General features: G+C 42.7%; 2 protein-coding genes across 5 annotated transcripts; one reads left to right on the forward strand and one right to left on the reverse strand.

Moving 5' to 3' along the window:
* The first annotated feature begins 148 nt into the window (after nucleotides 1-148).
* On the forward strand, nucleotides 149-2570 carry LOC126392926 (cytochrome c oxidase assembly factor 5). The gene is made up of 3 exons (XM_050048684.1): nucleotides 149-389; nucleotides 1950-2033; nucleotides 2194-2570. The coding sequence occupies exons 1-3, from the start codon at nucleotides 288-290 to the stop codon at nucleotides 2233-2235; spliced, it is 228 nt and encodes a 75-aa protein (XP_049904641.1). The 5' UTR covers nucleotides 149-287; the 3' UTR covers nucleotides 2236-2570.
* On the reverse strand, nucleotides 2509-13777 carry si:dkey-4e7.3 (uncharacterized protein LOC402865 homolog). 4 transcript variants are annotated; one of them, XM_050048680.1, is made up of 7 exons: nucleotides 13390-13777; nucleotides 11082-11176; nucleotides 4464-4651; nucleotides 3847-4026; nucleotides 3653-3764; nucleotides 3421-3557; nucleotides 2509-3238 (listed from the first exon to the last, which is right to left on the reverse strand). In XM_050048680.1, the coding sequence occupies exons 1-7, from the start codon at nucleotides 13449-13451 to the stop codon at nucleotides 2891-2893; spliced, it is 1122 nt and encodes a 373-aa protein (XP_049904637.1). In that variant the 5' UTR covers nucleotides 13452-13777; the 3' UTR covers nucleotides 2509-2890. The 4 variants fall into 4 exon arrangements, with proteins under 4 accessions (XP_049904637.1, XP_049904640.1, XP_049904636.1 ...); XM_050048679.1 differs by lacking the exons at nucleotides 2509-3238; nucleotides 3421-3557; nucleotides 3653-3764; nucleotides 3847-4026; nucleotides 4464-4651 and adding exons at nucleotides 7246-8394; nucleotides 8577-8713; nucleotides 8823-8934; nucleotides 9008-9187; nucleotides 10689-10876 and having other exon boundaries at nucleotides 13390-13751; XM_050048682.1 differs by lacking the exons at nucleotides 2509-3238; nucleotides 3421-3557; nucleotides 3653-3764; nucleotides 3847-4026; nucleotides 4464-4651 and adding exons at nucleotides 7246-8394; nucleotides 8577-8713; nucleotides 8823-8934; nucleotides 9008-9187; nucleotides 10689-10897 and having other exon boundaries at nucleotides 13390-13409.
* Nucleotides 13778-14398: the final 621 nt, after the last annotated feature.

Genomic DNA, 14398 nt, shown 5'->3' on the forward strand with positions numbered 1-14398 from the left:
AGGGTTGATTTCAGACCAGCTGGGTGAAAGTAAAGAAAATTTATTGCAAAAATGACCAGAAAAATAATTTTATTTAGCCTTTTAACGCTTTTAAACAGTACATACAGGAAAAACTACACTTCCCAGCATACACTTCGCTGTGCCGAGTACTTCCGCTTTCCCGTCATGCAGTTCTACAAACATGGCGATTGAAACATAACATCGCTGTCACTGCTGATTACCAGCCGTTTCTTGCTCTTATGAGTTCATGAATGAGTGAATATTGTTGTTAAAGTTTATTCTACACGATGCCGAAGTATTATGAGGACAAAGAGGAAGATACCAGAGCCTGTGCCGGTATCAGAGAGGACTTTAAAGCCTGTCTCCTTCAACACGACTGCGTAGTAAAGGTACGTAAATGTCCTCTGCTCGTAACGTCTGAAGTACAGGTGTGTAACAACAGTAAACTGTAAACGCCTGGTAACTCCGTCATCCCTGTGACAGCGCTGAAGTCACACATAGGACCAACCCTTCACCTCTGATGTAACGACAGACTAATACTAGATTTACCGGGTGTATCCCTCCGCGCACCATTCAAGTTTCTCTGACAGTTTACATTCATGTCTGTGAAAACATGTACCCTTCACACCCGTTGTCCCCCCGACAGCACAGGAGATCTATACAGTCAGCACAGTTTCAAGATGAGTGTCACCAATTACATATCTGATAAAACATTTCCCCTTCTGTTCCTGAGATACTGCTTTGAATAATGACCAAAAACGTGTTTTATGCAGAACATTATGATGTCACAGTGAAGCTGACCTTTGACCCTTTCTTTAAAGGCTTGGGGGCTTTTTGCCTCTAATGTGAGGACAGTTGGAAGCATGAAACAGGGAGAAAGGGTGACATGCAGCTGGCTGGAGGGACACTGCCTTTGTACATGGGGTGCCTGCTCTACCTACTGAGCCACTGGGTGCCCCGACCTTTGACCTTTTGGATAGAAAACGTAATCACTTCGTTATAGTATCCCATTAGACGTTTGTGTGAAATATTGTCAAAATTCGAATATGAATTCTTGAGTTATAGCCAAAAACATATTTTGTGAGGTCACACTGACCTATGACCACCAAAAACTAATCAATTCATTGTTGAATCGTTGAGTCCATGTGAACATTTGTGCCAAATTTTAAGAAATTCCCTTGAGGTATTCTTGTGATTCAACTTTCCCAAGAATGAGACAAATGAGGTTACATAAACTTGACCTTTGACTACTAAAAACTTGCCAGGTAATCGTTGAGTCCAAGTGAACGTTTGTGCCAAATTTGAAGAAATTCCCTTGAGGTATTCTTGTGATTCGATGTTCCCAAGAATGAGACAAATGAGGTCACATAAACTTGACCTTTGACTGATAAAAACTTGTCAGTTAATCGTTGAATCCATGTGAACGTTTGTGCCAAATATGTGTTATATGTGTTACTATGATCATTGTTAATTCTTGTTTTAACAGAACTCAAATAGAGCTCAAAATATTGTCCTGTGTCGTTTAGTAGGACTACATTTTTGTTTAAAATCAGTGTTTTAAAATGAGCCATTCATATCTACATATGGAGCGAGTCCCCTTCCACAGAGTTTGCCATGTTTCTACAGAAGCCCAGAACGGACAAATAAAACACTGGCTCTAGGACCATTTGCTTTTTTGTGTTTTCACGTCAGCCCCTGTAATTCTCCTACACACTTGGCATACAGGAGAGGTTTCAGTTCTGCAACCTCTCTGCTAGATGCAACTTAATCCTGCACACTAGGCCTTCAAGTGATAGTCCTGGAGGCCACTGATGCAGACACCCGTTGGGGTCTATAACTGTATATTAGATTTATCTGTCCATATTACGCTGCTTCTTAAGTGGGAGGGGCTGCACATTTTGCTCATGGGACATGCCCAGTGTTTTCTAACCGGTTTCTTAATTTGTCAGGAGGGGAAGATGCCCAGTGAATGTTTGAAGGAAGGCCACTGCAAAGCCCTGCAGACATCCTTCTTCGAGTGCAAGAGGTCAATGGTAAGTCCGCTGTAATTACACTGCACTTTTGAAAATATTTGTACATCTGGGAATCATATGGGAAGTGGAAGAGCAATCTTCCTCTTTCCTGGTGTGTCTGTGAGATGGGTTTTCTCGTAGTGATGTTGCACACTAACCGATGTCTGTCCTCTTTCGACAGCTGGACACAAGGTCAAGATTCAGAGGACGGAAAGGATATTGAGGATCCCATCTGAATGCGGATGTTGCCGTGTGGTTGAGTGAATACTGGATGAGCAACTGCAAATACTCACGGGTCAGTGTATGAGCAGCTTCACAACCTTTCTTAAGGACATGTCAAGAAAGTGTGTAAAAAGAACACACACACTGTCGCAAAAAAAGGATCACCAACTCATCACTGCAATGTAACACTGAAAAAAATGGAGCTGTCACTGGGTGGAGCTTTTTCTGAATGAATGAGTGTGTGTGCTGTGAAAAACTTAATGTAACAAAATAATAGTGATTAAAATGTAAAGAGTTTTTTTTTTAATGTTAATAAAGGAACTGTCTGAAACATCAGATTTCTAGTGTTAAATTAAAAATGTTTTTATAATGGTGACATCATACAATTGAGGTAAACACAAACAGTAGTAAGTCTTCCATAAGCATCAACATTATATTGTATACAAGTTCTGCTTTTTCCTGCTACAGACAGTTGCAGGTTACAGTTAGTTGAACAGTAGTAGTTATAGACAGTACGTTGGCTCATTATTGAAAACATAAACAGAGAACTGGCTCATTGTGAGTTGTAAACCAAAACTTCTTATGAGGTACAGCTGAAGAAAACTGAGCCAAAATTAGTGGATGTAAACGGTGACATGGTGGTCACTAATGCCTCGTTACTGTAAAGCAGCCATCATCATCTGTTCAAACTTCTTCATATCCACCTTCTTCATGATAAAAACCTTGCGCGCCTTCTTCAGGAAGCCCACAGTATCTACTATCATCATGCCTCTGGTGTGTGTACCCGTCAGCTCCACGCTCACTGGATATTGGTCGCTCTCTGTGATGAATGAATCGTCTACGGCGGCTGCCACGGCGTATGAGTCACAGGAAACGAAACCCGTGCCAGCGACAAACTCTTTCTCGAAGCGCTCGCTTTGTGAAGCCACGATGCTGTGGCGGAAGATCCGCGCCATGAAGCGAGCCTTATCGGTGTCCTGTGCCAACCAGGCGTTGCAAAACTCCTGTGGACATCAGGAGAAATGTAAACACAAAGCAGCAACTTTATCACTGACGCATTAAAGCTGGGGCAGGCAGTTTTATTTTGGCATCATGGGACAAAAAAATCCCATCATGACATTTGAGCATTTTGTAATTCAAGGTGACTGAGAGAATCTTTGTTACGATTTGTAAAAGGAACATTTACCCAGGACAGCTTGCTGTAGCAGGTGAACTCCCAGCAGGCCAAGTAGGTGGGACACTGGTAGTCGTTCAGTACAATGTACGCAGCTTCTGGATCAGCAGCAAAGTTGAACTCACCACACACTGTGGTGTTTCCTCGAGCTGAAGGAGCAAACCAGCGATTACACTCTGAACTCCAGTATTACAGTTGATGGAAGAGGTTTTAAACTCTGAGGTGATCTGATGATTCTACTGACATTCAGTGTTGCCTCCCATGATGTAGAGCCCTCTGAGTTTGCTCGATAGAGATGGATCCATCCTCACAGCCAGAGCCAGGTTGGTGAGGGGTGCCGTGGCAACCAGAGATACCTGGAGAATAAACCCAAACATTAAAGACCTGAAAGCAGGTATATACATATTTACCTACACAGAACGATTTCAAAACCCTCACCTCTCCTGGGTTTTCATTGACAATCCTGATCATGGCTGACACAGCGCCCTCCTTCTGAACCAGCTCCAGACCAGGAGCGTTGGGGTCAGGAGCGTCTCCCAGCCCGTCCTGCCCGTGGAAGTGTCCCGCACTGAGGCTGTTCTCAAGGATCGGCTTAGCTGCACCTTTAAAGACTGGAATCTGGTACATGAGAAGAGAAAAGACCTCAAGAAAAATGTACTGCTGTTATTTATCTGTTAATATAATGTCACAAATGACAAGATATGATGATATATACTAAATTTAAGTGGGAATTTGTTAACTGTAAGAATAAGATGACATATAAATATACATATTAAGTGAATTAGAATGTGCCATGGTTGTTGGTGCCAGATGGGCTGGTCTGTCACTGAGCTCAGACTGAGTGTGCAGTTTGTGCATTTCCTACCTTGCGTCATGTGGTTTCATGATAACAACTCATTGTTGGGAAGTCTGATGAACTGCGCACATGACACCTGTAAATTCCTCTCACGCTCTCAAACAACCACATTAATGATGGTCTGTATTAACCAGTGAATCATATCAGGATCATAAATAACTACACTGTACAGAGAACAACAGCACTGCAGTGCACTCACCTCCAGTTTATTGCAGGCTTGCAGAACTCGCAGTGCGTTCTTGCACACATTCTCCACTGTGGTGTTTCCGTGCACGCAGGTGACGCCTAGGAGCTCCACGTTGGGGGCGGCCAGCGCCAACATGATGGCCTGAGCATCGTCAACCCCACAGTCTACATCCACCAGCAGCTTCTTCTTCATCATGGACCCTGAGGAGCAAAGACTTCAGTCCAACAAGAACAAACTGTTGTGCACTTTGACCACTTTTAAACTCCTCTGGTAAATTAGTAATGTGGTGACAACACTTCCCTACTTCACTGTTAGAGATATTTACTGGTTGTTTAATTCAATAAACCTATAAAGAACAGAGGCACATGTTTCACAAGACGACTCCTACCTGTCCCTGAGTGTGGAGAAGACCAACTGTAGTGTTTGACGGCTGCTGCTCTTCCTCTCACGGAATGGAGCCACCAATGGTCAGCTGCAGTCAACCTTTGAACGGCAAGAAGGGAATCAGAGAGTGAATGGAGAGTGGACTGAAGGGGAGGAGTTACAGGAGGCAGAAGTTAATGATAAATCTGATTCTTGTTGGTCAGTGTCTTTTAGAATAGAACAACAAAACAAAATTTGTTGTCTCTGTTTGAGGAGAACTGTATTCTGTCATGCACTCACGCAGGCACACAAACACATTAAAAAAACAGTAGGATAAGTGGCCTATAAAAAGAACAGTAGATAAGTAACCTATATAGTATAAAATGTAATTACATAAAACAGAGCAAAGTGCAGTGTGCTTATAATAAAAATAATGTCTGATGAAGTGGCTGTGGAAGGGGGTGGGAGTTTAGTTCGTAGATGGCTGTTGGGTAGAAGCTGTTTCTGAATCTGGAAGTACGAGTCTTTAAGGCTCTGTAGCGTCTTCCAGATGGCAATGTTGCAAACAGTTCATGAAAGGGGTGGGTGCAATGGTAGAAAGACTTCAGCCGTCTGGCAGAAAGTTGGGCCTTCCTCAGGGTTCTGAGGAAGTAAAGTCTCTGTTGGGCCTTCTTGACCAGAGCAGCAGAGTTGACAGACCACTTGAGGTCCTCGCTGACGTGGAGGCCCGGGAATTTAAAGTTGGGCACCCTCTCCACCTCCTCTCCCCCTATTGTCAGTGGCAGGAGCTTTTCCTGATGTCGTCTGAAGTCTATAATTAGCTCCTTTGTCTTCTTGATGTTGAGAGACAGGTTGTTGTCTGCACACCACACAGTCAGTCAGTTTGAGATTAGCCCACCACTGTTGTGTCGTCTGCGAACTTCATTATTGAGTTTGTGGGGTGAGCTGATGTGCAGTCATACGTGTAGAGGGAGTAGAGGAGGGGACCCAGTATGCAGCCTTGTGGTGCGCCAGTGCTGAGGGTCAGGGTTGAAGAGATGCAAGTGCCCAGTTTCACTGATTGTGAGCGGTCTCTGAGGAAGTCCTTAATCCACAGGCACAGTTGGTAGCTGAGACCCAGCTTCACATCTTTGTGACCAGCCTGCTGGGGACAATGGTGTTAGAAGCAGAACTGTAATCAACAAAGAGCATCCTTATGTACGTGCCCTTCTGCATCCTCTGTGGATCTCCTTCGTCTGTATGCATATTGATGTGGGTCTCAGGTGGGAGGGAGTGTGGACTTGATGTGTCCCAGGACGAGTCTTTCGAAGCACTTGGATATGATGGGTGTGAGTGCCACTGGTCTATAATCATTCAAGGAGGTGATGTTGAACTGCTTGGGCACTGGGATGATGGTGGCTGTTTTCAGACAGGCTGGTACAGTAGTGTGTGTGAGAGGTTAGAGATGTTGGTGAAAACCTCTGCGAGCTCATGTGCGCAGTCCCGGAGATCTCTTCCTTGGATCCCATCTGGTCCAGCTGCCTTATTGGCATCCACATTTCTCAGGACCCGCTTAACCTCTTGTGTCTGGAGGATAAGCAAGCCTTTATGCAGAGTCCAGCAGGGGTGAAGCTACGTTGTCCGGCCTTCTCTCAAAGAGGGCAAAGAAGCGGTTCAATCCATCAGCCAGCATGGTGCCACATGCTGTTGGTGAGTCTCTGCTGCCTCTGAAGTTGGTTATCTGATGAATGTCATGCCACCTACATGGAGGTGAAGTGATCTTCAATCTTCTCCTTGTATGCAGCCTTAGCTGATTTTATCCCTCTCTTGAGGTTGTGTATGGCAGTGCTGTACAGTTCCTTGTTGCCAGATCTGAAGGCTGCTTTCAGAAGATGTTGACATTAAAATGTATTCATAAATAAGTGTATTTACAGCGTCTCTCAAAGGTTACAACACTACAATCCTTTACTTTAGTAATATTACAGCCTAAAATACTTGTAGTTCTGAAATTAAAATTTGAAGTACCTAAAACTGTGCTTCAGTACTCCAGAAGATGTACTGTCTATATGTCTTACTCTTTCCTCCCAATGACTGTGATGCTTTGGTCTGTGGGTGAAAAGCTTTAGCAATGCTTCAGTATCACATGTCACCAATATTCACCATGAAGGCTGGGTGATGTGTGACTAAAAGAAAATTACTATTTCATGGCGAACACTGGACACCAATGGTGGAAGTCTTCATTCAGATATTTTACTAAAGGAAAAGTATTAGTACTTAAGTGTAGAATACTAAAATACTCCTGCATTCAAGCACTTACTTAAGGGACAGTTTAAATTTAAAATAAAAAAAACATTTTTCCTCTTACCTGTAGAGCCATTTATCAGTCTAGATTGTTTTGGTGTAAGTTGATCTGATTGTTAATGTGTCTGATGAATCAAACTCTGAGTCAAACTTGCTAGTTCAACACTTTGTCCATTTATTTTCCATCACAAACTTGTCAGTGTCCATTAAACTCGAACGTGTTTCCAATACTAGTCAAAAAACAACATGTGCAACTCCCACAGTAACAAGCTGCTTCAGCAATCAAAAACTGTTTTTCCTTCGGGGTGGAACACCTGATCAGACAAAGACAGGTTGCTACCATATACAGTGATGATGACCACTAATTACCCCTTGAGACCTGATACCCATTACAACATATACACCATAAAAAAAAAATAAAAAAAACAATCATGTATATTCTGACCTGGTTAATCAACATAGACCACGGACCTTACTGTGAGCAGTTTCATGTTGGAACTATTTTCTCTCTATTGAATTACACCCACCAACCGTATCAGTGTGCAGAAGGAAACGTGCATCTACTGCTAGCTCACCTAGCACCACTGAGCTAGCTAACGTTACAGCTCAGCCAAGGAGGACGCCATTAATGTTTACATCTGACACTGTCACGAGCACGAGCCTTTCATCCAAGTGTAGTTTGACAAAAAGGAACAGTTCCTATATGAAACTGCTCACATCAAGGTCTGTGGGTCAGTGTATGAGCGGCTTTACAACCTCATTTAAAGGACACGTCTCAAGAAAGTGGGTAACAAAGAACTACCAAATGTTTAAGAACGCACAATGCACCAAAGAAAAATGTAACACTGAAAAAACTGGAGCTGTTATTGGCTGGAGCTTTTTCTGAATGGATGAGTGTGTGTGTTGTGCTATGAAAAACTTTATGTAATATAATATTTAATATAATGCCTCATTACTGTAAAGCAGCCATCATCATCTCTTCAAACTTCTTCAAATCCACCTTCTTCATGATAAAAGCCTTGTGCGCCTTCTTCAAGAAGCCCACAGTATCTACTACCATCATGCCTCTGGTGTATGTGCCGGCCAGCTCCACGCTCACTGGATATTGGTCGCTCTCTGTGATGAATGAATCATCCACGGCGGCTGCCACGGCGTACGAGTCGCAGGAGACGAAACCTGAGCCGGTAATAAAGACTTTGTCGAGGCTTTCGTTTTTTGATGCCACGATGCTGTGGCGGAAGATCCGCGCCATGAAGTGAGCTTTCTCAGTGTCCTGTGCCAACCAGGCGTCGCAAAACTCCTGTGGACAACAGGAGAAATGTAAACACAAAGCAGCAACTTTATCACTGACGCATTAAAGCTGGGGCAGGCAGTTTTATTTTGGCATCATGGGGCAAAAAAATCCCATCATGACATCTGAGCATTTTGTAATTCAAGGTGACTGAGAGAATCTTTGTTCCGATTTGTAAAAGGAACATTTACCCAGGACAGCTTGCTGTAGCAGGTGAACTCCCAGCAGGCCAAGTAGGTGGGACACTGGTAGTCGTTCAGTACGATGTACGCAGCTTCTGGATCAGCAGCAAAGTTGAACTCACCACACACTGTGGTGTTTCCTCGAGCTGGAGGAGCAAACCAGTGATTACACTCATAGACAGAATAATGAGAACACTTGATGGAGAAGGATTTGACATCTCAGGTAATTTAATTACAAATAATAACACTACCGACATTCAGTGTTGCCTCCCATGATGTAGAGCCCTCTGAGTTTGCTCGGTAGAGACGGATCCATCCTCACAGCCAGAGCCAGGTTGGTGAGGGGTGCCGTGGCAACCAGAGATACCTGGAGAATAAACCCAAACATTAAATACCTGAGAGCGGCACATATTTACACAGAACGATGTCACAGTTCTCACCTCTCCTGGGTTTTCATTGACAATCCTGATCATGGCTGACACAGCGCCCTCCTTCTGGACCAGCTCCAGACCAGGAGCGTTGGGGTCGGGAGCGTCTCCCAGCCCATCCTGCCCGTGGAAGTGTCCCACACTGAGGCTGTTCCCAAGGATCGGCTTAGCTGCACCTTTAAACACTGGAATCTGGTACATGAGAAGAGAAAAGGGCACAACAGATGAAACATGCACTCAGGGAATATGTACTGCTGTTATTTATCAATTATTATAATATTACACATTACAAGATATAATGATGAATGAATCACACATCAGGAATTGATGAACAAATCATTCAAGTTGAAAATCTTCACTGATGTACCATTCTATAATTTGCTGAGAACAAAATGACATAGCAACGGTCAGTGGAAACCAAAATCATCAACCCACTGAGGGTTGGATTCAAAATCACACTGAAAGTCAAAGTAAAAAATGTAAGTCACAGGCTGATCCAACTTATTGCAGCAACTCAGAATGTGACTCAGTAGTGTGTGTGGCCCCCGCGTGCCTGTGTGCACTCCTGACAACATCTGGGCATGCTCCTGATGAGGTGGCGTATGGTGTCCTGGGGGATCTCCTCCCAGACCTGGATCAGCGCATCAGTGAGCTCCTGGACAGCCTGTGGTGGTAGTTGGTGGTGTTAGATATACCGATACATAATGTCCCATAGGTGCTCAGTTGGATTTAGGTCAGGGGAATGAGAGGGCCAGCCAATGGAATCAATGTCTTCTTCATCCAGGAACTGCCCATGATTTTGTAGGGCCCTGGCAGTGCTCTTCCTGCAGATAACGGTCCTGCTACTGAGTTGATGCCCTTCTACGGTCCTGTCCAGCTCTCCTCGTGTAACGGCCGGTGTCCTGGTATCTCCTCTATGCTCTTGAGACTGTGCTGGGAGACACAGCAAACCTTCTTGCACCTAAAGAAATGGATGTGCCATCCTGGAGGAGCTGGACTACCTGTGCAACCTGACTGGGCTGCAGGTACCACCTCATGCTACCAGTAGTGACAAGGACACTAGCAGAACACAAAACTTGAGAGGAATCAGTCAGGAAGGATAAGGAGAGAGCAGCTGTCTGTGGCCACCACATGTAAAACCATTCCCTTTTTGGGGGTTGTCTTGCTGTTGTCTCTCCATTGCACCTGTTGTCACTTTCAGTTGCACCAAAGCAGCTGAAAGTGTTCCCTTCATTTTTTTTGAGCAGTATACCATTTTTTCCACTGAGTGAGACAAGATGCTTTATGAATAACAGTGTACATTATAAGCAGGGATTTTGTTTCATATAATATCACTTGGAATGTTTGGTTTCATTTCCTTCTTCAGATCACCTAACAAAAACCAGAGAATATTCCTCATTTGTTTTGGTATTAAAATGCAGAAGTCTTGATATGTATTCACGTAACTCAAACTTTTCACTGTGTTTCTCAGGCTCAGGAGTGTGTAGTTGTGCAGTTCCTGCCTCGTGTCATGTGGCTTCATGAATAACAACTCATTGTTGGGAAGTCTGATGAACTGCACACATGACACCAGTAAATTCCTCTCACGCTCTCAAACAACCACATTAATGATGGTCTGTATTAACCAGTGAATCATATCAGGATCATAAATAACTACACTGTACAGAGAACAACAGCACTGCAGTGCACTCACCTCCAGTTTATTGCAGGCTTGCAGAACTCGCAGTGCGTTCTTGCACACATTCTCCACTGTGGTGTTTCCGTGCACACAGGTGACGCCTAGGAGCTCCACGTTGGGGGCGGCCAGCGCCAACATGATGGCCTGAGCATCGTCAACCCCACAGTCTACATCCACCAGCAGCTTCTTCTTCATCATGGACCCTGAGGAGCAAAGACTTCAGTCTAATAAGAACAAAACACTGATGTCCTCACTGTTAATAGTTCACTTTGATTAATGTTGAACTCCTCTGGTAAATTAGTAATGTGGTGACAACACTTCCCTACTTCACTGTTAGATATTTACTGGTTGTTTAATTCAGTAAACCTATAAAGAACAGAGGCACATGTTTCACAAGACGACTCCTACCTGTCCCTGAGTGTGGAGAAGATGAAGTGTAATGTTTGACGGCTGCTACTCTTCCTCTCACGGACTGGAGCCACCAATGGTCAGCTGCAGTCAACCTTTGAACAGCAAGAAGGGAATCAGAGAGTGAATGGAGAGTGGACTGAAGGGGAGGAGTTACAGGAGGCAGAAGTTAATGATAAATCTGATTCCTGTTGGTCAGTGTCTTTTATCAGCTGTGGAATAAAACACCACCTGTTGAGGCAGTGTTTCTCTGCTCTCTGTCTATCATCTATCAAAGGTGACAATACTACAATCCTTTACTTTAGTAATATTAGTAATACTAGTCTAAAAATACTCCATAACCACTCGTAGCTCTGAAATTAAAGATTTAAAGTACCTAAAACTGTGCTACAGCACTCCAGAAAATGTACAGTCCATAAATGTCTTATTCTCCCCCCCTCCAGTGAATGTGATGGTCTTTGGTCTGTGGGTGAAAAGCTTTAGCAATGTTTCAGTATCACATGTCACCTATATTCACCATGAAGGCTGGGCGATGTGTGACTAAAAGGAAATTACTATTTAATGTGAAACACTGAACATCAGTGGTGGAAGACTTCATTCAGATATTTTATTAAAGGAAAAGTATCAATAAAGTGTAAAATATTAGGACTCATGCATTAAAGCACCTACTTAAAGGGACAGTTCATTCTAAAAGTGCTATTTATCAGTCTGGATCAGTGGTTCCCAAATGGTCAAGCCAAGGGGTCCAGATTTCTTCTTAGTCATTAGTTCAAGGTCTGCACAGTTTAATATATTCAGCGTCATACTTTCGTTCGGCCATGTCCTCTAGCTAGTGTGCTGTCTCTGTTAAGTAGCTGTCCGTTAGTCACTCAACGCACAGCAGGGAACGGCACTTCAAAATGAAAACTGTGCCGCAAATTCACTGTACTTCAAAATAAAGTGCGTTTTTTACAAACTTGACAAATTTGAGAGTCACATACGGTCCATTCAGAACCGACCCACTTTTGGACTGTGACCCACCAGTTGGGAACCACTGATCTAGATTGTTTTGGTGTGAGTTGCAGAGTGTTGGAAATATCGGCCGTGGAGATGTCTGCCTTCTCTCGAATATAATGGAACTAGATGGCACTCAGCTTGTGGTGCTCAAAGCGCCAAAAAATCATTCGAAAAACAGCAATGTCTCTTTCCAGAAATCATGACCTGGTTACTCAAAATAATCCACAGACCTTGTTGTGAGCAGTTTCATGTTGGAACTATTTTCTTTCTCCTGAACGACACCCGCAAACCGCATCACTGCACAGAAGGAAGAGTGCATCTACTGCTAGCTCACCTAGCACCATTGAGCCCACCTGGGCAAGATGGATAAAGAGCACTACAGGTAAGAGGAAAAATAGCAATTTTTCATTTTGGGGTGTATTGTCTTGTCCCTTTAAAACCTGGTACAAACATATTGTTTCTTTTTTTTAAGCCCTGTAATTTCCTAAAACAGCTGGGAACTGTAGTTTTCAGTAAACGTGTGTCAAACAGAACAAAAAAGTGCAACTGCTTGGAGCTATTTTCAGCTGCAGACTTAATACACACTTGGGGTACTATTAAGTTTTTACTGCAGCACAGTGTGTGTGGGATTGACTCAAAATTAACTACAGTGCTGTCTCTTTAAGTGCAAAGGTATTACCATCAAAATATACTTAAAGTAGTGAAAGTAAAAACACTCATTTTGTAGAATGACCCACTTAAGAATCAGAAATATTATATGACTGCGTTAAAAGTAGTGATGCATTAATAACTTTAATGTTGCAGCTGGTAAAGGTGGGTCGTCATTATTTTATACAGCCTGCTGCTGGGTAGCTTTACCTGTAATAACCTATCATAATGCATTAGTTGATTTATAATTAGTATTATAACCTCACTGCAAAGGAACGAACTAAAGCTATGGCGTACATGTAGTGAGGTAGATGTATAAAGTAGCATTTAATGGAGATACCCAAGTAATGTAGGCTAAAGTTAATACCTCAGAATATGTACTATGTGCTGTGTTACATTCCTACACTGCTGAACATTAAACACTTCTCATGATGTGGTTAAATATAGTTACAAGTCACATTTCTGCATTCAGAAGCATGAAAATGTCTTTCGCGCCCACACGCCTCCTTTGATCTGTTCAGTGCGCAGAAACACAACAAGCTAACATGGCAGCCTTTAAAAAGAAACATGAATATGTAGCAAGGCTCTATATATGTGTGCGTTTACTTCCTAAAACATATCTTCAGTGTGTAGGTGACAGTGTAACAGTGTGGCCTCGTCTCACCTCCTCACAGTCCCGCAGTAGATGAGAGATGTAGTTGTAAGGCAGTAGAATATCCGCGCCATGCAGACAGATGGAGATCAGAGAGAAGAGCAGAGGTCTCACTCTGTCTTCATCTCTGAGCACCAGAAACTGAGCCGAGCAGCACCTGTTCAGACTGTGTGGTGTTACAAAGGCAGCTCTCAGCCTGTAGACCACATTACGTGTTGTGTAATTAGAGATTATAAATACGGGGTGCTAATACAATAAAGGTCTACTTCCGGTATATGTAACCGTTTTTCAATAAGATCACCACATTACTGGGTTTTTAGAAAACCATGCAACTTTAATTTGAGCTCCTAAATTTCCAGAGCGCGAGTGATGCTCTGGCAATACTAAACAATCGATGAATCTACGGAAATGACGTCACTTCCGTAGATTCATCCTGAAAGCGAAACCAAAGTGCGACTCCTTAACAGAATACTTCCTTTATTTTTTTGGTCTAAATAAACAAGCCGACTTAAATCTTATTTTGTAGTCTACATTTTTATCTTTAAAAAAAAAAAAAAAATTTAAATTATTTGTCATTTTTAATAGTTCCAGACTATTTTTCATGTTTTTTTTATGTTTTCTCTTATAATTTTCTTTGCACTTTTGTACTTCAAAAATAAAGAAATAAATAAAGTTATGAAAATACAACCTTACTAAAGCAACCAAACAAGATTTGCTGACCAGAATCACCAGACAAGATGGTCTATCCATTAGAAACAGGCTGGATTAAATGAATAGTTCACCCACAAAATGACCATTTGTGGCGTGAGGTAGTTAGGACGGGCCCTGGCACACGCTGTAGTGCACATATTGTCTCGTCACATGATCAGACACTTGACATTAGATAACATCAACACACATATTACCCAGCAATCATCATTACATATTTGTATAACAAGAAATACCAAAGAAATTAAGAAACTTTTAATTTAATTTCACAATTTTGATTGCTGATTTATTTGATTTACAGTTATAGAATAAG

Source organism: Epinephelus moara, chromosome 7 (genome assembly GCF_006386435.1).
Source record: "Epinephelus moara isolate mb chromosome 7, YSFRI_EMoa_1.0, whole genome shotgun sequence".
Lineage (NCBI taxonomy): Eukaryota > Metazoa > Chordata > Actinopteri > Perciformes > Serranidae > Epinephelus > Epinephelus moara.